Source organism: Prionailurus viverrinus, chromosome B1 (assembly GCF_022837055.1).
Source record: "Prionailurus viverrinus isolate Anna chromosome B1, UM_Priviv_1.0, whole genome shotgun sequence".
NCBI lineage: Eukaryota > Metazoa > Chordata > Mammalia > Carnivora > Felidae > Prionailurus > Prionailurus viverrinus.
The window spans coordinates 137,719,170-137,742,001 of NC_062564.1; the positions used below are offsets into that span (position 1 = coordinate 137,719,170).

The following is a 22,832-nucleotide window of genomic DNA, read 5'->3' on the forward strand; positions in this document are numbered from 1 at the left end:
GACATTCAACCGACTGAGCCACCCAGAAGCCCCTATAAATGCTCTTTTAAATCAATAAGATGTAAGCAACAATAGATAAAGAGCAAATATACATTGATGTAATTCATGAGAGAACAAGTAAAAATGGCCAAATAATGTCTCAACTTCATGAGCAAGCAAACTACCTATCATAACAATTGAAACTACCTAAGAGAAAATTTTTGACATATAACCTTGGCAAAGATTCCAGTTAGTGACAATTTATTTTTTCAAGGTAGTCATTTCTCATGGAATTATAAATTACAACAGTTTTACTCTAGGACAATTTGATGGTGTAAAGTAAAAACCTTAGCAGATTTTTGGTTTTACAGTACTAAGTTTAGAGGCCTCTTTTAGGCAACCAACCTGAGCAATGAAAATCTGAGTAAAGTAAAAGTGCCCACAGTGACCCCCAGGCTGAATACAAACAAGCCATTAGGCAACCCACCTCAAAATGTCCATAAACCCTAGCTGACCAAAAAAGGAAAATTCTATTCGTTCCCATACCTCCCATCCTTCCCCTGTTAACTATAGCCCCGCACCACTGCCTCCTGGCAGACAGTCTCTTTGTTGTCCTGCCCACTGCTTGCTTGCAGTGTATTCAATAAACTTCTATCTCCTTTGTTCTGCCTTGGGTGAACTCTTTCAACTCCTGGACGACTGCCTCCACCCGACTGGATTGCTCCACACTAAGTAGGAAGTGTTCCCCAGTCAGTTATAATATAGTTAGAAAACAAAATTCAACAGAGTAAATTTTGTTTTATTTTTTTAAAATTTTTTAACGTTTATTTATTTTTGAGACAGAGAGAGACAGAGCATGAATGGGGGGAGGGTCAGAGAGAGAGGGACCACAGAATCGGAAGCAGGCTCCAAGCTGTCAGCACAGAGCCCGACGCGGGGCTCGAACCCGTGAACCATGAGATCATGACCTGAGCTGAAGTCGGACACTCAACCGACTGAGCCACCCAGGCGCCCCTCAACAGAGTACATTTTAAAGATTTTATTGGCTTTATTCAAAGATGCATAAATCGGGCAGCATTCAATCTAGCAGACAGAAAGGAGCTCCAAGGAGCTGTAAAGAATGAAAGACTTTTATAGGCAGAAGGGAGCAGAAACAAGGAAGTTATACTAGACAAAAAAAATGTTGATTATTGCCAGATTGCTTTCCTTTAGGGGGATGGCAGAGCTCTATCAGGCAAACTTTCACCTTAATCTTATCAACTCTTACATTTCTATATTCTCTCAATCTAACTGTAGCCCCTGGTAAGGCTTCACCAACAGTTGTTGATACCACCATTACCTAGGCTAGATTGATCAAATCATTGGCCGTTCACAGTTAATCTCTAGTTAATCTCTAGTTCCTGTCACCTAAGAGGTCTGGAGTGGAGCTAAAAATTCCAATCTAATTAAGGCTTGGTCTTTCTGGCAACTAGTTCCCATCCTTGTGCTATCCAGCTCCCCCAACCCTAGATCACATTAGCAAAAAGATACTTTTATCACTTTGGAGACTCCAAGAGTTATAGGAGCATTGTTCCTGGATGCAGGGACACAGACCAAACATATTTTTTATTATACCGTTGCCATCCTGATGCATGTGAAGTAGTATCTCTTTGTGGTTTTGATTTTCATTTCTCTAACGATTAGTGGTGGTAAGCATCTTTTTGTGTGCCTATTGGTCATCTGTATATCTTATTTGGAGAAATGTTTATTCAAGTTCTTTGCTCATTTTTTAATTGGGTTATTTTACTGTTGTTGAGTTCTTCCTTATATATATTCAGGATACTAATCTCTTATTACATATATGGTTTCCAAATATTTCTCCCATTCTGTGGGTTGCCTTTTCACTCTCTTAATAGTGTTCTTTTTTTTTTTTTTTAACATTTACTCAGTTTTAAAAGACAGAGAGCGTGAGCAGGTGAGGGGCAGAGAGAGAGAGGGAGACAAAGAATCAGAAGCAGGCTCCAGGCTCTGAACTATATCAGCGCAGAGCCTGATGCAGGACTCGAATTCACAAACCATGAGATCATGACCTAAGCCAAAGTAGGATGCTTAAACGACTGAGCTCCCAGGTACCCCTTGATAGCGTTCTTTGATGGACAAATGTTTTTAATTTGTGAAATGCAATTTCTATATTTTTTCCTTTAGTGTCTGTGCCTTTGGTATCATCCACAGCATCATTGCTGAATCTGACATCATGAAGCTTTCCCCCTATGTTTTCTTCTAAGAGTTTCATAGTTTCAGGTGTTACTGTGACATCTTTGATCCGTTTTGAGCTAATTATTGTCTGTGGTATAGGGAAAGGGCCTAACTTAATTCTTTTGCATTTGTTGAAAAGACTGTCCTTTCCCTAAAGAACAGTCTTGGCAAACTTACTGAAAATTACTCGACTTTATATTGAGGGTTTATTTCTGATCTCTTGGAATAGTGTTGCATTTTATTTTTTAATCCTTTAGATTACCATTCACAAAACAGAAATTATGTGACAAATCTTTTCATATTAACTGATTTTGCTAAACTGAAGGCAAGAAACTTAATTTCAGGTAATAAACATGTAATTCTACACATCTGTCTTCAACGTGTTACTCAGCCAAGCACAGCCACCACACAACAAAACCCAGAAATATGCAACAGTAACTCAATTCAGTAGTCTGATATTTTGCTGACTTAATAATTTAAGAAACATAGCTTTACATATTGTGTGTGGAATATTGTCAAGCCCTGGTCTTCCCACTCCCCTTACCATTTATATCAAATGACTCAACACAACACGGTTATACATATCATTAAACAATATTTATAATCAGCATATTCTTTAACCTGATTCTTTAGTTTTCTAAAAGATAGCAAATCCTCAAAGAAACCGAAGCCGCCACCCCACCACACACACACACACACACACACACACACACACACGCACGATGTAACATCACTGGAGAGTTCTAGAAGAGACTATGAAAAGGGTGCCAGTATGCTAGAGGTCTCAATGGGTAAATGGCAGTATCATGCACTTTGAAATCCATACCCAGGGTATTTCCATTGTGCTATTACAGCGACATAAGCACTGTTTCTATTCTGTCAGCATTGTTCGTTTTTTATAGTTTGCATATACGCCACAGGGCCCTTGGCAGCAGCTGGCCACCCAAACGCACTTCGTGGTGGCCAACAACCAGCCGCCTTTACTGCGAAGTCGTCAGCGGAAGCCACGATGCGACCGGGACCGCGCCCCAGGTGAAAAACCCACAGCGCCCCGGCCCCGCCCTCCACAGCCGCCTGGCCGCGCCCCGCCTCCGCCTGGCCGCGCCCTCCTCCACCCGGAGCTCCCTCGCCTCCCCGGGCCCGCCCCCTCGGCGGAGCGCGCAGGGTCCAGTGCGCCGGCGCAGGCACCACCTCCTCGCTCGGCCCCGCCTCACCGCCGCGACGCTCAAGGAGCCGGGCCCGGGCCGCTTCTCCCGATCCCCCCTGCGCGTTGAGCCTGCGGAAGCATGGAGGGGGAGAGTACGTCGGCGGTGCTCTCCGGCTTTGTGCTCGGCGCGCTCGCTTTCCAGCACCTCAACACCGACTCGGACACGGTGAGCCCGAGGGGCGAGGCGGGCTCCCGCGTCGCCTCGGGAGAGACCCCGAGCGCGGGCGCCCTTCGCCGCCGTTACCCCGGCCCCCGCCCATGAGCTTCCCGACGGCGCCGCGCTGGTTCTCTGCCCTGGGGCTTTGCCTTGTCCCTCTCCCGGGCGGTCGTAGGTGTGTCTCCCGTCCGGCAAGTTTTCTCCAGGAGTAGCCATTCCTTTTCTAACCAGTGTTTATTTCTTCGCCCGGACCGGAGTGTCCCACACACCCGCGTTTCTTTTCCAGCAGTCCCCCTTTTTTTTTCTGATTAAACTTAGTTGTGAAAGGATGGAGAGTTCACAGAGCGTTCTCCCACTACGGTAGGAAGGTGTTGGGGGTTGACTTTCCGTTCCTCCTAACTACCGATAGTGGTTTTCAGAGGCCGCTGAATTTTTCCGTGCAGAGCAGCTGCTCTGCGCGTTTGTTGAAATTGTAGGCTAGTGAAGGAATAGAAGATGCATCCAGTGGCTGTTCTGGGGCAAAGCTTAGTGGATGGGAAAGCCTAATTTGGAGTATGTGATACCTGATTTTTGTTTGCATTGGTGTCAAGTTTATGAAATTGTAAGGCCTCAGCTAGTTCCTTTTTGATGCCGTCAGTTACAATAGAAACATTTAAATTTATCCTCAAATTTAGATATTATTTCATACTTCTGCCAGGTTCAAAAATCTCTGGATGAAGTAGTGAGGTAGTTTTTTAAATACAGTACACGTTTTGAAAAACTTATGAAATCAGAAAAAGACTATAAAACTTTGAGCCCAAGAAATACTGGCTTAGATTTAAGAGCTTAGTATGCTAGTACAGTTTAGAGAATACCATACTGAACACAGCCTACTGATTTCTGCTAAATATTGTGTATTTCATTTCATGTTGTTTCCAAAATTGTTTTTTGGCACAATCCTAATAAGGTTGGAGTTGATACCTTTCATGTATACAGTTTTAAAGTGGGGGGGGGGGTGTTCTTTCTTTATTTTGAAAGAGAGAGCACAAGCAGGGGAGGGGGAGAGAGAAAGACCAAATCCCAAGCAGGCTGGGTGCCATCAGCTCTGGAACTCAGAACAGTGAGATTGAGTTGGACACTTAACTGACTGTGCCACCCAGACACCCCTACAATTTTAAATAACTTTGTAGATTAATACCTAGCTAAGAGCAAATATATGACAATTTATAATGTGTGTGGCTGTGGAAATTATTTTGGAAAGTCTTTGTGTGAATATAAACAAAATGGGTCCTTAAGTCTCTGTAGTTTAAAGGATTAGCCCTTGGGAAATAGCATTGTGTTAGAGAGGCCATTACTCTTACATCTTTTTCCTAACATCTTTAAAAGGTGATTTTCTGGATAGCTGTTCTTGCATTGACACTGCTTCCTTTCCCAGGGTTTGTCTAAAAAACTGGACTATAGAGTTCTGGATTGTTCCCCCTAGATTCCAGTAAAGATTCACATTATTGAAACTTTTTTTTTTGTCTTTTTTTTTTTTTTTTAATGGAATGGGAGGGGGCATTCTTACCTAATTATAAAGAAGGTAAAATCTTTGTCCATCAAGCATATTGGGTCTTTAAATGTGCCAAATGAAAATATCGAATTCTCTGAAATTCAAAGACATCACTGCTGTTGTGGCAAAATGCCTGCATTTTAAAAACAATTAGGGCTCCTAGTTCCCCTTTTAGAAATTAGACTTTGATACTGAATTCCAAATCTTTAATATTTTTGTATAACGTTTAGTCTAAAACCACTGATCATTGTGTCATTTCATAGCTCAGAAGCACCCACTGGCTCCCGGAAGCATGTGCCATTAATCCAGAGTCCTTGGGTAGTTATTTGGGATGTTTCATTATTGGCGCTACTCCCATCTATCCATAATTTCATTACTCAGAAAGGGGAGCCTTCTGTTCCAAGACAAACTACCCTGCTCTTCCTTCTTCAGACATTATGTACTCATTTCTGGCTTTAAGCCTTTTATGTTCTAGGTGTGCTAAAATCACAGCAGTATTTACAATCTCTTCTATTCATTTTTAGTGAACTGTTCATATTTCCCAACAAAACTGAAAGTGTACCTGGTCCCTCACCAGGGACCCTCACCTGATCTTGGGATATATTGGTTAAGTGATTGAGTAGTAATTCTATCATGGTATTCCATAGATTGCTTTTTACCTTTATAGGAAGGTTTTCTTCTTGGGGAAGTGAAAGGTGAAGCCAAGAATAGTATTACTGATTCCCAAATGGATGATGTTGAAGTTATTTATACAATTGGTGAGTCACTCAATTTCTTTTTTTTCCTTAAACTTTCTTTATACCTTTTAAAAAATTTTTATTTTTACATTTATTTATTTTTGAGAGACAGAGACAGAGCACAAGTGGGGAAGGGGCAGAGAGAAAATAAGACACAGAATCCAAAGCAGTCTCCAGGCTCTGAGCTCTCAGCACAGAGCCCGATGTGTGGCTCAAACTCAACCCCTGAGATCATGACCTGAGCTGAAGTCGGACGCTTAACTGACTGAGCCACCCAGGCGCCCCTTAACTTTCTTTATATATTTTGAGAGAGAGTGAGAGCGCAGGGGAGGGGCAGAAAGAGAGAACCCCAAGCAGACTCCACGCTGTCAGCATGGAGCCGAATGTGGGGCTCAGTCTCACAAACCGCAAGAGTATGCCCTGAGCAGAAACAAGAATCAGATGCTCAACCGAGTGAGCCACCTAGGCGCCCCTGTGATCACTTATTTCTGTATCTACTATAGTTGATGGTTTATACTAAATGGGATCAGCATAAATTAGTTTGTAAATTGTTTTAAAAAATAGATAAAACCTTTTAATGCAGATTTTAAAAGATGCATTGTATTCATTTCTCAATTAAAATCATGGCTCTGGCCTAAAGCAAGAGTGTGGAACATAAGATGCGGTAAGATTACTGTGGGGAAACGCGGCTGAACTAGCTCCTGCATGTATTTAAGTGGTAGGAAGGTGGCCTACAAAAGGAGAAGGAACCAGTAAGCAAGACCAATAAAAAAGATAAAACAGTTTGGACACAAACACTAAGTGCTACAGAAAAACTGGAAGATGAGAACTGAAAAACTCAGTTTTTTCGACTCCGTTTTAGATCATTGTAAGTAACTTCTGGAGTGTGATGTGGAAAAGGCAAGACTGTGAAGGGTTTGACGAGTGGGTGGTGAAACACCTGCAGCAGATGGCAGCTGTTCTTTCAGGGAAGAAAGGGAAAAGGGAGCTTTAAAATATATGGGGGGTGGGGGGGAGGCTCTGATTACCTAACAGAGTTTTATCTAAGCATATTTCTAAAAACAAAATTGGTAGTATGCTGTATAAAAAATGTGTCATCATGACATCATATTGTGTCATGACCACTTCCGTATGTTAAACAATTCTCTAAATATCATTTTTTATAACTGCAGTGTATTCTGTTAGCTTTCTTACTCTTAATGGCTCCATGTGGTTTCAGCAGCCCTTTAAATTATAATCAGTAGTTTCCAGTTTTTCATTATCATAAATTATATTCTGTGACCATCCTTGTACATAAATATTTTCCTATATTTATTATGGATAGATTCTTGGGGGTGGTATTATAGTGTCAAAGGGTATGAACATTTTTAAGGTTCTTGATCTGTATTAGCAAATTGCTTTCCAGAAATACTGTACCGGTTTATATGTCATTTTTTGTTTGCCACTTTAAAAGGTTAAAAATGGGGGCGCCTGGGTGGCGCAGTCGGTTAAGCGTCCGACTTCAGCCAGGTCACGATCTCGCGGTCCGTGAGTTCGAGCCCCGCGTCGGGCTCTGGGCTGATGGCTCAGAGCCTGGAGCCTGTTTCCGATTCTGTGTCTCCCTCTCTCTCTGCCCCTCCCCCGTTCATGCTCTGTCTCTCTCTGTCCCAAAAATAAATAAAAGTTGAAAAAAAAAATTTTTTTTTTAAATAAAAGGTTAAAAATGGAAGTATATATGTGGATTTATATATGTATATAAATGTAGTATATATGTGTAAAGTAAATATATTAAGTAAATTTAAATTCACGCTCAATAGAGTCTTCTCTGGTCACCACTGTTTATGAGTATTTTTTTGCTCATGAATAATACACATGTATATAAATGTGTATTTTTATTTACACGAAAGGGATTATACTATAAATGGGTAAATATCTTCAAGATAAATATCTCCATTGATACTGTTCTGTTAGTGTAGAATAGTATCAATATGTATAGTTTGCCATTCTTTCTAATGGCTTTATATTCCCACTGTATCTACTTAAACCAGTTACAAATGACTTTTTTTGTTAATACAAAACAATACAATAACACTTTGTAGTGCATATATCTCTATGACTTCGAGTCTGTTGGAAAGTCAAATTCCTAGAGGTAGACCATTGCCTTGGGAAAAGTCATGTTCTTAAGACTCTTTCATAATATGTAAAAGTGCCTGGGTCCCCATACTGGTGCCACCACTAGGTATTTTCCAATCTTTTCATCTTTGCCAATTCAATAAATCAAAAGAAATTATATTAATTTGTATTTCTTAGCTTTTGTTTGTTGGAAAGGACAGCACTGTTGCATACTTTGACTATATTTCTACTCTACTGTTTTGCTTTTTCTTAATTGATTTGTAATACCAAATTACAACTTAGGGAAATTGGCCGTTTGTTATGTGTTACAGGTGTTGATACAGTTTGTAGCTTTACTTTGTTAATGTGTTTTTTTTCCTTGTCAGACAGAAGCTTTAAAAACAAGCCTTTGGGGCATTCCCCCCTCCCCCACATTGTAACTGGCATACCACCCAAAGTAAGCAAAAGTATTTTGAGGAGTTTAAGCAACCACTTACTGAGCAACTCCATCGTGCTGGAACAATGCTAAGCATCGAGGTATTAGGCAAATGCTATAGGAACACTTAAGTATTTGCTCAAATTATTTTAAAATGTTGGATTATTAGATGACAACAAGTAAAATCCAGGATCTACAAATTATTACATTGCTTTGGTTAGTGAGATTTTCATCATTTTTGTATTTTCCCATATCTACACCAGAGTATGTTTGACCAATTATCAGTTACAAAGACTGTTTCTGTTCGGTTGTTGTTGTTTCTCAAACAGGGATTTGTCTGAGGGTGACATACATTTTCTAGAAGAAAAATGTCTCAAGAGGATGATCACTTTTCCTTTTTTAAATAGACCGAATGACTTTTATTAATATACACATAAAGTTATTGAAATGGTGATTTCATGTAGTTTTGTCTTTAAAGATGGCACTTGCAGGTACAAAGATGCAGAGATGTCTACAGCCTTCAGATGTTTACTTGAAGAGATTCAACAGCAGTTTGATAGTGGGTTTCCTCACCTTGCTGAAGATTCACAAATTCTCTGTAATCACACTGATGTCTTTGATTTAAGTAACTAAAAAAAATTCTAGTAATCTGGCTAGGATCTGCCCAGCTAAGAGATATGCAAAGAGGACATGTCACAGGAACTATCTGAAATAAGTGATTGCTATTACAGTAATCCAGTAAATGCTGTCTGGTAAAATTTGATTTTTGACACAAGTTACAATTAAAAGTGGGAAGCCCAGAAGGATTTGTATTCTCTTTTTCTGTAGTTGTTTTTAAAGTATTCTCTGCATCCAGTGTGGGGCTCGAATTCACAGTCCTGAGATCAAGAGTTGCGTGCTCTACCAACTGAGCCAGCCAGGTGCCCCTGGACTTGTGTGCACTGGATAAGTTTCTTTGTTATCAGATGTGGATGTTTCACTCATACTGCTCCTTGAATAATTTTGAGAGATCTGGAAGTTTGGAATAATAGAGGGGACACCATATTCATCTGGATATTTCTTACAAGACTTATAATAATGTCTAATGCAATAGAATTTAATCTGTTTTGCACAGCATCTGTAGCTACCAGAATTCAGATGTATTTTGATGTATTTCTACTGGAAAGAGAATAAAAGTTACTTCCTAAAGGATACTAGCTTTGTGTGTGTGTGTGTGTGTGTGTGTGTGTGTGTGTGTGTGTGTAGTTAACATTAACAGATCCTTTATGAAGCAGCTGCTTGGAATGACAAAAGATAATCCCTTTAACAGCTGTTGTTGTCAATTGGGTAGAATTAGAGCATGACCTTTTTAGAACCCAATGAAAATATAGCAACTTTAAATTTATCTCTTGTGTTGCCATTATTAAACCTATTGAGAGGGAGAGTAGTGTGTTAGTTAAGACCGAGGCACAGGCTTTGAATTTTGGCCCCCCACTCTCTCTACCTGTTACCACATCTTTAAAATGGAAGGAACGATTGGTCTCATAGCTTTGTGGTGAGGATTAAATGAGATCATGGTAAAGTACTTCCTCCCTCAGTATATGCTGTTCATATATGAGGTGCTTGGTGTATGCTATTCAAATGATAACTTACATAATCATAGCAAAAAATTCCTTTTTTCCAGACATCCAGAAATATATTCCATGCTATCAGCTCTTTAGGTAAGTAGCAAGAGGAAGTAAATGATCTATTGTGAAAATTATTCTGTGTGAATGAAGTAAATTTTAAAACTAACGATATCTTAATTGTCAGTTATACATGGTGGTACTGATAAAAATGAAAAGACTTTTTAAAGAAAATTCACTTGTTCATTTCAGCCCTGTCTAATAGTTCTTTCTCTGTATTTATATGCTTGCTTTCGCTGGTCTCCACTGCCTCTCCCAGGTACCAGTTTACCTAGAGGGTTTTTCTCACACCCAGTCACCTCATTGCATATTCTAAACTCAGTGACACATTCTCATATATCAACAGCAGCCCTTTTTTCTACTCTTTCATTCCAGTTTATTTGATCATTTGTGTCCTCACTTACCATATTCTAATGTAATCTTTTGCCTGGTTAGGTTCTTTATCCAGCCTGCTTCCTATTGCCTTTCTATGGTGAAAACTTGTGTTTTTAGTCCTACAGGTAGTAATAGCACTGTAGCCCTAATAGGCTATGATATTTCTTAAAACTTTTCATTCAGGTATAACATACGTGTAGAAAAATACACACATAAGTTAGATAAATTTTCATAAAGCAAACAACTACAACATGGTATAGTTTTATGATTTATATCAATTGTACTTGAAAAATCAACATTACTATCTTACAGTCACACTGTATGTACACATAGCTAAGGCTGTATAAGAACTGCAGTGGAGCGTATGGTAAAGGTGAGAAAGATCTGTGGTAGGGGATGATAGAAATGAAGGCTTTTGCGTGGTCTTAAACTGCTCTGCCAGAAAAACCTAGAGCTTGTATAGTGTTCTACGTACAACGGACATACAGAAATATTTGTTGAATGAAGGATCCCTGGATTCTCCACTCCTTTGCCTTTTTCATTGCTTATGGATCTGCTATTTCTACCACTTTAAGTCTGTTAATTTGAGAACTTTATTCTTATTTTTAGAACTTCATATGACCAGCAAGTAGGTATATGGATTTTGGGTGGGTAAGGAGTAACTAAAGTTAAAAATGCTAATAAAATCCATATTTTTAGCCTATTTGAAATGCCTTTAATTTTGGCTTTTACAGCTTTTATAATTCTTCTGGTGAATTAAATGAGCAAGCACTGAAGAAAATATTATCAAGTGTCAAAAAGGTATTCCCTGACTTTTTGGGGTTTTTTTGGTATTATATCCTAAAACTGTGTAATACTTTAACAGAAGTTTTTGGCAACATTTGTCTTCACAGTGTTCTATAAAGCAAGTGAAGAAAGAAAGGCTTTTTCCTTCCAGAAGTTCAAAGGGATTGCTCTGAGAGCAAAACCAGTCATTAAAAATATTAATCTTGTTCTCATCTTTGGCTATTCTTTTTTTTTTTTAATTAAAAAAAATTGTTTTAACTTTTATTTATTTTTGAGAGAAACAGAGCATGAGCGGGGGAGGGGCAGAGAAAGAGGGAGACACAGCATCCAAAGCAGGCTTCAGGCTCTGAGCTGTCAGCGCAGAGCCCCTGCGGGGCTTGAACCCACAGACCATTGAGCTCATGACCCAAGCTGAAGTGGGATGCTTAACCGCCTGAGCCACCCAGGCACCCCACTTTCTTGACTATTCTAATTAGCATTGATCTCTTCCTCTTCCACATTCCTACCATACCCCTTCCCATACCATTTATTCCAGGACTTAACTCATTACTGTTCTTTTACATAGCTGCAGTTAAAGCGCTTTGCTATATAGCACCTAACCTTTACTAGTATACTTGGTGTTTAGGTAAGACTTGTTGAATGATCAAAACAGGTTTTTTTCCCCCCAGATACAAAATTGGCGGGGGGTGGGGGGTACTTCTTAAAACTTTTTGGTCTCTGAGTTGAGAATAAAAGTAGATTCAGTAAGTTTCTTTTAAAAAACTTCCTTTGTTGAAAATGCTTTGGGCTTGCCCCCTGATTATATTTGGGTATTTAAAAATGTACTTATAAAAATTTTTTAGTTTTAAAAAGAAGAAAACTTTTAATTTCCTTAGTTTAAATGTGCAGATACAAAACTTAGTTGCTGACATTGTCATACACAGACCTTTAAGCAAAGTAGTTGCTCTTTGTTATAATTACTAAACTATAATTACTAAATGAGATTTTATTTTTCCAGTTTTAAAAAAAAAAGTTTAGTAATACTAACAAATTTGTTCAGCAAATGTTACAGTTTGTAAAACCATTTCATATGATCTTACTCAATTTTGAAACCCACTTTCTAAAGGTGGTATCATTCCCATATAAATTTCAGTTAAAAGCTATTGGGTTCAATTTATTTAGCAAACCAAATATCCATATAGGAAGTAAATTTGTTTTCACTGACATTTTCTTCATTTAAATTTTGACTAAAGACTGATTTTAAAATAGCAAATGATACCAAGAAACTAGAAGAAGTTAGGAATTTTTTTTCTCTATATGAGTAAAATAGTATCTCCATAACTGAATGGAAAATAATTTGACTACACAAGTCAGTTTACATACTTTATAAATGTAAAGTATATACTTAAGTATGTACTTTGTTTATATATGCCAAAATCTTGCTAAATTTAAGAGTGCCATTTTAAAGGTTGTCAATTTTATTGCTTGATTATGACAGTAAGACACATAATAATTGTAACCACTAAGGTCTACACCTGATATTTTTCTGTATTTTCCCTCAGGCTGTGGTTGGTTGGTACAAATTCCGACGTCATTCAGACCAGATCATGACATTTAGAGAGAGACTGCTTCATAAAAACTTACAGAAGCATCTTTCAAGCCGGGAACTGGTTTTTCTGCTGTTAACACCAAGTATAATAACAGAAAGCTGCTCTACTCATCGGCTGGAGCATGCCTTATATAAACCTCAGAAGGGGTAATGTTGGCCAGTCATTGGCTGTTTTCAGTTAATAGAAAACTATACTCAATGTTTTCATTGTACTTTTTGCAGCCTAACAAATATTTCAAATACTGTTGCATTTGTTACAATAACCCTCTGAAGTTAGTGTACCATATTTTCTTATAGATGGGGAAGATGAAGGTTGCATAAGGAAATTAGAAGCCCAATATGGAATGATGACTTGTGTTTTTGCCACAGAGGATTTGTTATAAGGTGGAAAAAATATGTGTACTTTGGATATGGTTCCTAAAGGACGTAATATAGAACTAATCCTAGGTACTTGAGCAGCTTTTCTATAACCTCTGCAAAGAAAGAAACAAGGTTGTTCTTGGTGGTCCACCAAAATGAGTTAACAGAGACTCCCAACAGGTTATGTAAACAACATTCTCATGGGATATGAGGATTAAGTGAAAAGAGTACCAACTAAGATTAATTTTATTATTTTTTTTAAGTGAGCTTGACACCCACCCCCAGTGCATGGATTTGAACTCACCACCCTGAGATCAAGACCTGAGCTGAGATCAAGAGTCAGAGACTTAACCAACTGAGCCACTCAGGTGCCCCTAAGATTAATTTCTTTTAATGTTTACTTATTTTGGGGGGAGAGAGAGAGAGAGAGAGAGAGAGAGAGAGAGAGAGAGAGTATAGGAGGGGCAGAGAGAGAGAGGAACAGAGGATCTGAAACAGGCTTTGCACTGACAGCAGACAGCCTGATGTAAGGCTCAAACTCACGAACCGTGAGATTATGAGCTGAGCTGAAGTTGGATGTTTAACGAACTGAGCCACCCTGGTGCCAAGATTAATTTTATTATTCATGGAAGACAGGATGAATCTCAACAATACTGCCTATTTTTACATGTTAAAATAGACATTACAGTCTTCTTTTAGGGGCGCCTGGGTGGCTCTGTCGACTGAGTGTCTAACGCTTGGTTTTGGCTCAGGTCATGATCCCGGGGTTGTTGGATTGATCCCTATGTTGGGCTACATGCTAAGCATAGAGCCTGCTTGGGATTCTCTCTCTCTCTCTTTCTCTCTCTCTCTCTCTGTCTCTGTCTCTCTCTCTCTGCTCCTCTCCCCAGTTCGTGCTCTCTAAAATAAAAAAATTTTTTAGAAAGGTATTGTTTTCACAAAATTACCTTGCACGATGCACATTTCATCACTTTTAAATACCATTTGCTTCAAGTCAATAAATTTTATCTCAGGTAAGTAGTATGGAATGGGGTTTTTGTTTATTTTTTTATCTTGTAGGGGAAAGGTATCCTATATATAATATGTATAAGTATATATAGGTATATAATAAGGAGAGGTTAATATTTTACTTTATTCTAACTTTATATTTTAAAATTTTATTATTTCAGACTTTTTCACAGGATACCATTAGTGGTGGCCAATCTGGGCATGTCTGAACAACTGGGTTATAAAACCGTATCAGGTTCCTGTGAGTCCACTGGTTTTAGCCGAGCAATAAAAACACACAGGTGAGATTCTTCAGCTGCTTTCCCACTAAACTACTATTCATTTTTTGAAATTAATTTTTATTACACAACAAAATAAAAAAGGAAAAGTAATAACCACATATTTCAAATAAACTAGACTATTTTTTACTGTTTCCGTATTTCTTTCTAGCACTTGGCCATTTATAATACACAGAAAAGAGAAGGGTTGTTGTATATCCTGTGTATGTCAACATATATATTCTAAGAGTAAGTAGCTGGCCTGAAAATAATTTTCTAAGGCAGCAATTTAGATCATAAAGGCATAAAATTAGATTGGATATTAAGTAACAACAAAAATACGAGGCTTTAGCCAAGACTCACTCATACTATAGGCTACAGCTATATAGCTAGAACTGTTGTGTGTTCGTTAAGGGAATAGTTAATGTCAGAAATAACAACACTGGTACTACAGGGTACTTACTGGAGAATAAGAGACTAGATTTTATTTATTTTTGTGTTCCACAAGAATTAACAGTTTTAAAGAAAATATATTAATTCTGAGATGCACAGTTTTACATTTATCTCTAATTGGGATAATTTACAAACTATGCCTTACCGAGTTTTTTGTTTGTTGTTGTCTTTTTGGTATATAAAATACTGTTGCCTCTTTTAATCAATGATGACTTAAATTCAGTAAAATACTTTAAAAATTGAAAACCTTTCTCCCCCTCTCTCCTTCAGTCTTTATTTTTCTTAACGTCTTTTGAGTCTTGGCAGTAGTACGTAAGAGGCTTTGAAGTCTGCTAATGTGAAGATACATGAACTAAGTTTTCTGATTGGTTTTGCTGTGAACAAGTAGGTTGACGAAATGTCCCTGCAAAACCAGTAAAAAGAATCTTCTGTTGCTCCTCAACTACAAATAAGTTTTCGTCATAGTATTAAAATGACTTCTATACATTTGCTTGACAAAATGGTAATTTTTACAGCTCTGAATTTTTTAAAGAAGATGGATCTTTAAAGGAGGTACATAAAATAAATGAAATGTATGCTTCTTTACAAGAGGAATTAAAGGTAAGTTCACATATCAAACACTTTTAAAGACTACTTCTAGAGTTCATATCAAATTGATAACAAATCTTTTAGGGATAACTTGACATTTGATTAGATTCGTATTTTTCTAATGGTTTAGTTTCAGTAACAAAGACCTCAATCTCAGTGGCCTACAAAAACAAAGGTTTAGTCTCACTCACATTATATCTTGGCTGGAGCTCTGCTCCTGTTCTAAATGTCATCTTTATTCTAGGATCCACACTGAAGGAGCATTCCTTATATGGGACATGCTCTTCTCATGACAAAGGGAAAAGAGCAAGAGCTGGTGGAAATTCACAACAGCTTTAAAACTTCTGTTCAGGGGCACCTGAGTACCTCATTCAGTTAAGCATTCAACTTTGGCTCAGGTCATGATCTCACGGCTCCTGAGTTCAAGTCCCGCATCAGGCTGTGTGCTGACAGCTCAGAGCCTGGAGCCTGCTTTGGATTCTGTCTCCTGTCTCTGTCTTTCTTTGCCCCTCTCCTGCTCATGCTGTGTGTGTGTGTGTGTGTGTGTGTGTGTGTGTGTGTCTCAAATATAAGTAAACATTAAAAAAAATTTTTTTTAATTAAAAACCAAAAAACACCCTTCTGTTCAGAGCTTACATGACACGTCCACTCACATTTCATGGGCCAGATTATATATCCCTATTTCATGGAAGTAGGCAGGGATATATAATCCTTTTACAGGATAAAAAGGGAAGCATGTATTTGAGAACAGAATAATCTACCACAGTACTAAATTCTGTTTCATTGTATCAGTTGAGAAGTAGACTTCAGGATGGGATTAGACATGTAAGAGATTAGGCTTGAGAAGGATAAAAGGGAGAGGAACAAGAACAGGCAGGGAGACTTACAATGCTGAGTCTGACACCTGAGAGAGGAGACAGGATGGGAGGACAACTGGGTAGAGAGAGCTTTAGACTACAGGGCTAGAGGGGCACCTGGGTGGCTTAGTCGGTTAAGCGTCTCTCTTCAGCTCAGGTCATGATCTCACGGTTTGTGGGTTCGAGCCCCGCATTGGGCTCTGTGCTGACAGCTCAGAGCCTGGAGCCTGTTTCGGATTCTGTGTCTCCCTCTCACTCTGCCCCTCCCCCAATCACATTCTGTGTTACTCTCTGTCTCAAAAATAAATAAACATTAAAAAAAAAAAAAGACTACAGGGCTAGAGAGGTGGCTAAGCAAAATTGTCCTACAGGAATGGATTTGTACTAATACCCACTGTGTTTAGTCATTGGTTAAGAGTGGCTGAGGGGAAGTGTGGCTTCAGTAGCTGACCTGAAAGTTTGGTAGCTGGGGCTGTCAGTCAACTATGCTTCCTCCAGTGGAGATCTGAGTAGTATATTCCATGGCCACCGTACTTCTCAATATAGCACACTAAGGGAGAGCACCTGGTGGCACAGTTGGTTAAGCATCCAACTTCAGCTCAGGTCATGATCTCGTGGTTCATGAGTTTGAGTCCCGCGTCGGGCTCTGTGCTGATAGTGTGGAGCCTGTTTCAGATCCTCTGTCTCCCTCTTCCTCTGCTACTCCCCCATGTGCTCTCACTCTCTCTCTCAAAATTAAACATTAAAAAAACATATATATATATATATATATATATACACACATATATATATATATATATATATATATATATATACACACACACACACACACACACACACCACACTGAAAGAAATAGGGTTAATACATTTTATAGTACTAATGCACACTGGTTTTTAATGTGAATGATAATACAGGAATTTTAGAAAACAGACATGTCCAGAATCCCAACTTGTAACATAACTATTTTCACTTTACCATATTTTCTGGTTTTTCCCTAATATATATACACATGCTTTTATGTAGTTGATGATGTTGGGGACTGTCATGATTTTTATTTGATGTCACTAAGCATTTTTCATGTTGCTACATAGTCTAGTTCTTTTTAATGGCAGAATATTTCATATAGCAATATATTAGAACTCTTATGTCAAAAGTACTAACTTGGGCTAAAATAGGGGATGTAGAGGTATGTTACAGGAGCTGTAGGCAGAAAGCAGCTGAACTTCGGGAAGGAATTGGAACCAGGAGCCAAAATGCTATCAGAACTTTCTTCCCTTTGTGTCTGCACATTGGTTTCTTTCATAGTACCAGTAAAACATAGTTACTTGCTATTGTCAGTTTCTTTTTCTTTTTTTAAGATTTTATTTTTAAGCAATCTCTACGCCCAGCATGGGGTTCAAACCCACAACCCCAGACAAGAGTCACACACTCTACCAACTGAGCCAGCTAGGCGCCCCTATTGTCAGTTTCTTAATGTTGTGTTTGGAGTAAATATGCATCTCTCAAAATACTACAGTACTTTTTCTTTCAAAGTAAATGACTTAAATATTTTTGTTTTTTATTTCTGTGTATTACCATGCAGATAACAGGTGTGATAAAGCTGTGTGTGTATAAATGGGAAGTTAATACATCTGGAAAGCATCTTATAACCTATAAAGCACCATACAAGTGCTTGTTGCATTCCTTCAGAAAATAGCAAAATAGGGGCGCCTGGGTGGCGCAGTCGGTTAAGCGTCCGACTTCAGCCAGGTCACGATCTTGCGGTCCGTGAGTTCGAGCCCTGCATCTGGCTCTGGGCTGATGGCTCAGAGCCTGTTTCTGATTCTGTGTCTCCCTCTCTCTCTGCCCTTCCCCCGTTCATGCTCTGTCTCTCTCTGTCCCAAAAATAAATAAACGTTGAAAAAAAAATTAAAAAAAAAAAAGAAAATAGCAAAATAAAAAAATATATATTTATAAAGGCTAATAATAATATAAAATCCACAAAGGGCTTTCTGTTATTTATGAACCTAGGCTGTAGTACACCACTTAGAATTTTATCTACACCCTTATTTTATTTTGCAGAGTATATGCAAAAAAGTAGAACACAGTGAGCGAGCAGTAGAGAAACTACTAAAGGATGTACACAGATTGAAATGGGAAATTAAAAAAAGAAAACAGGCACAAATTCAAGTAGCACGTAAGTAAAAAGTTCACACATCACTGCCTTCTGTGCTTTTAAAAAAAAATCCTGATTGAACAATGGATGAGCCCACTAAACTAACTGATGAACTTATGTACCTTAGGATTAAAAATAATTGTTTTATTAATACTCTTAAATCCTACTTAACAAAGAACTCAGTATTATTATAGCTATACTATATTGTTGATATTAAAAAATACAACTTAAATTCTCATTTAGAATATAGTGGCATGTAAATTAGAATTTGGGATTATGCACACTATTTTTCTGAGTTTAGAGGATAGAAATATTCAGTTAAGCTCTTTTTGACTTAACAAATAGATCACTACAAAAGCTTTGTAAAACAAATATCGCATGTTGAACTGTTAATTTTATTTTGTTTAGGGGAGACCGTCGAAAAAGACCCTCAGGAGAACATTTTTCTTTGCGAAGCTTTACGGACCTTTTTTCCAGATTGCGAATTTCTTCATTCATGTGTTATCTCTTTGAAAAATAGGCATATTTCTAAAAGTAGCTGTACTGCCAACCACCATCTTGATGTGATAGACAACCTGACCTTAATGGTAGAATACACCGACATTCCTGAAGCTAGTCCAGCTAGCAGTACACTGCAAATGATTAAACATAAAGCTTTAGATACTGATGATGGATGGCAGTTCAAGAAGTCACGGCTGTTAGAGACACAAAACAAACCATCTAAAACAGATACTGATAGTAGTAATCAAGAAAAAGCATATACATTGAGCAGCCCTGAAACAGATGAAGAGATTGAAAGAATGAAGGGTTCTGGTGAATATCCACAGTCTCCTACATTTTGATCTTTTTAGGCCAAAAGGAGAGCTTTGATTGGCTGAAGGGTAAAGCCAGACATTTATATTGTCTTTACTATGTTCAGCAATTTGCAGTAATACATAAGTTCTAGTGCATTTATTTTTTAAGGCACTTTATTTTAAAACCATAACGTTTTTCTGCCCCCCAGAATCTTTCTTTTGAAAGATTTTATTTTTAACTAATCTCCTACACCCAGCAAGGAGCTTGAACTCACAACCCCAAGATCAGGAGTCACACACTCCACTGACCAAGCCAGCCGGGTGCCCCTTTTACAAAACTGTTGAGGGAAAGGCTTAATTTAAGTAGATGGTTCTTTTAAACTTATATAGCATACTTTAGAATTGGAAAAGAAAGACTAGCATTAGAACACAATAGAAGAAGATGTCTAAAAATATGAAGAGGTATTTCATTTTAAGTCATTACAGTTTCTACTCCTTAAGTTATAGGTGGCTAGGGTTGCCAGATAAAACGCTGGAAACATGCAATATTAGGGACATTCATTAAAAAATTATTCATTGGTTATCTGAAATTCAAATTTAATTGCATGTCCTATATTTTTATTTGCTAAATCTGGCAGTTCTGATTATGGCACAACTAAAATACAGCACAAATAATCTCTTCCTAGTCTAGAGTCCTCTACACAAAATTGAGTGAATCCAGTACTTGAGTACAGGACAAGTCTGGTAATGGTGTGTCTGAGGTCAGTAGCTGGTCAAGTAGCTAGAAACACCAGTTAAAGTAGGAACCAAAAATGGTGCATATGTGTATATGTATTTATATATACATGTCTATCGCAGATTTCATTTTAACATAAAGTGGAGTTGTACATTCATTTTGTCAACCTTTTGTTGGAGTATACTGGTGTTCCTATATAAGTCACATCCATTACTTTTATAGTTCCCAGTTTTAGTTTCTTTATAAAGAATTTAAAGAAGCTTGCAAAGCAACCTAAGTACAAAATGCTACTACTTTTTTTTTTTTCCATTTCACAGCATCCTCCTACTTCCACCCTTCTTTAGTTGTCCTAACCACACCTAACTTGACAATTTTTTTTTAATGTTTTAATTTATTTTTGAGAGAGAAAGAGTGCGCGCACACGAGCAGAGGAGGGGCAGAGAGAGGAAACACAGAATCTGAAGCAGGCTCCAGGCTCTCCGTTGTCAGCACAGAGCCTGATGTGGGTCTTGAATTCATGAACTACAAGATCATGACCTGAGCCGAAGTGGGACACTTAACTGACTGCACCACCCAGGCACCCTGGGTGGTGCAGTCAGTTAGAAAGCATTTACTTAGTTTTCATTGCAGTAACTTTTTAATGCTCCTTCAATACAGTGACGAAACTGACACAGACTTGGGAACAAAATAGCTGACTCTTGGCAATGTAGAACTCAACAGGTTTGAAGAATTATGGGCTTCAGTATGATATTTGAGGATGTAAAGCTCCAGTTTGATCCAGTGAGCTGGTTAAATGGAAGTTGTCTAAGAGAGCTTTTACTGTGTGTTTTATTTCTTTTACATAATTGTGAGAATTTTCCACAAGGCCTACACATTATATGAAGCCTTCATGTTTCACTCACTGGATGAAATGCTGAACACAAACTTTGAGCATAGCTTTTCCATCTGCTACTTCCTAGTGGCAGAACAAATTCCTAGCTACTATCAAAATTATCTTTTATCTATGTTAACATGTATTAGTTACCCATGGGGTGCTAATGAAGCCCACATAACAACTGAGATGTTTTGTATAAAGAGTTTCTGTTGGGGCTGTTTAACTGGTTACCTAAGAAGCACTGTGGTGTAACAACACAGGGCAGAGGGAGGGGAAATAGGTTGGCAGTCTGAAACCTGACTTAAAAATAACCACAAATGGGGCAGGTGGGCAGCTGGGTGGCTCAGTCGGTTGAGTTTCTGACTCTTGATTTTGGCTCAGGTCACGATCCTGGGTTTGTGGGACCAAGCCCCGTGTTGGGCTCTGCACTGAGCGTGGAGACTGCTTAAGATTCTCTTTCCCTCTGCCCCTCCCCACCCCACTCACACTAAAATTAAAATAACCACAAACATCACTAGAGCATATAGAGCATCACATAGAACATAATGACTAAATGCAGCCAACAATGATTTGCTGGAGGTCACTGAGCACACATCACTTACTTTACCTGTATGCTGGACTGAGACAAAGGTTCCTCACCCCCTCCCATCCTTGGAATGTACACTTTGCCTACTGTTACCACATTGGGAGTGTTCCAAGGACATGGACTTGAGAAAGCAAGCTGTTAAGACCATATGGATTGTGTGTGACTAAACCCAGTTAAGGCCTCAATATAAACTTTTAAGACTCTTGACAGGCAGGTGCAGAGATCTGTTTTTCTGAGATCTGTCTTGTGGTCACCCAAGACCAGCTTTGTAAGTAAGTTCTCTTGCTTATTTACGCTGCTACTTACCAGTTTGGAGTCATCTGCCTCTTTAGTGTTTTCCTGCCCTCCATGTACCAGTCTACTAATCAACAGATAAAACAAGCTAGACTAGGGGCGCCTGGGTGGCTCAGTCGGTTAAGCGTCCGACTTCAGCCCGGGTCACCGTCTCTCGGTCTGTGAGTTCGAGTCCCGTGTCAGGCTCTGGGCTGATGGCTCAGAGCCTGGAGCCTGCTTCCGATTCTGTGTCTCCCTCTCTCTCTCTGCCCCTCCCCCGTTCATGCTCGGTCTCAAAAATAAATAAACGTTAAAAAAAAAAATAAGCTAGACTAGGACCAGCAGGAGCAATAAGCAACCAACATATGCAAATGTCTTAAGACAGTAATGAAAGATTTTTCAGACTCCTTAAAAGAAACAGGCCTTCATACAAAGTTCAGTTTGCTAAAGCATTATAGAGAGGTAATGTATTTAGTTCATACTTTGGCACAATCATCCATCTTGAAGAAAGAAATGCTAAACTTCCAGTCATAGAGAAGCATGCTAAGGTCAGTACCAGCTGAATTTCCATAATTAAGTTTGATGACCCACCTTTTGGTATTAAATGAAAAGAAGGAAAAGGGTCCTTCTATACCATTTTCCCCCAGTTACTCTCATCTTTTGGCAATTAGTTACTAGACCATTTGTTTATGGATCATTTTAAATTATGCTACTGGGACACCTGGGTGGCTCGGTTAAGTGTCCGACTTTGGCCCAGGTCATGATCTCACCATCCATGAGTTTGGGTCTCGTGTCGGGCTCTGGCTAACAACCCTGAGCCTGGAGCCTGCTTTGGATTCAGTGTCTTCCTCTCTCTGCCCCTCCCCCATCCATGCTCTGTCTCTATCTCTCAAAAGTAAGTAAATGTTTAAAAAAAAAAAAAATCAAAGTACACTACCAGTTTCAAGATAGACTAGCCCAGGAATAAATGTTAGGGCCTTTGACTGCACCACTATCCATACCCGTGTAACTAATGTCTCTATAAAGGGAACACCCACTGTCCTGGCCAGGCATACTTAAATATTGGTAGTTAGAAAATCTAAGCAATTTCAAGTCTACACTCTG

General features: G+C 38.7%; 1 protein-coding gene across 3 annotated transcripts; it reads left to right on the forward strand.

Annotated features, from left to right (window-relative positions):
• Window positions 1–3,419: 3,419 nt before the first annotated feature.
• On the forward strand, window positions 3,420–20,161 carry ABRAXAS1 (abraxas 1, BRCA1 A complex subunit). 3 transcript variants are annotated; one of them, XM_047855008.1, is made up of 9 exons: window positions 3,420–3,587; window positions 5,777–5,867; window positions 10,037–10,073; window positions 11,147–11,213; window positions 12,740–12,933; window positions 14,316–14,435; window positions 15,380–15,464; window positions 18,372–18,486; window positions 18,874–20,161. In XM_047855008.1, exons 1-9 carry the CDS (start codon window positions 3,501–3,503, stop codon window positions 19,305–19,307), a joined length of 1,230 nt encoding a protein of 409 aa, XP_047710964.1. In that variant the 5' UTR covers window positions 3,420–3,500; the 3' UTR covers window positions 19,308–20,161. The 3 variants fall into 3 exon arrangements, with proteins under 3 accessions (XP_047710964.1, XP_047710966.1, XP_047710965.1); XM_047855010.1 differs by lacking the exon at window positions 3,420–3,587 and adding an exon at window positions 3,688–3,753; XM_047855009.1 differs by lacking the exon at window positions 3,420–3,587 and having other exon boundaries at window positions 5,851–5,867; window positions 8,324–10,073.
• The last annotated feature ends 2,671 nt before the right edge of the window (window positions 20,162–22,832 follow it).

Bases quoted from the DNA above. Each gene is read 5' to 3' on its own strand.
- ABRAXAS1 (XM_047855008.1), top strand. From the start codon at position 3,501: ATGGAGGGGGAGAGTACGTCGGCGGTGCTCTCCGGCTTTGTGCTCGGC. The intron at 5,868-10,036 runs GTGAGTCACTCA...CCTTTTTTCCAG, and splicing joins TGAAGTTATTTATACAATTG to ACATCCAGAAATATATTCCA. The intron at 11,214-12,739 runs GTATTCCCTGAC...ATTTTCCCTCAG, and splicing joins TATTATCAAGTGTCAAAAAG to GCTGTGGTTGGTTGGTACAA.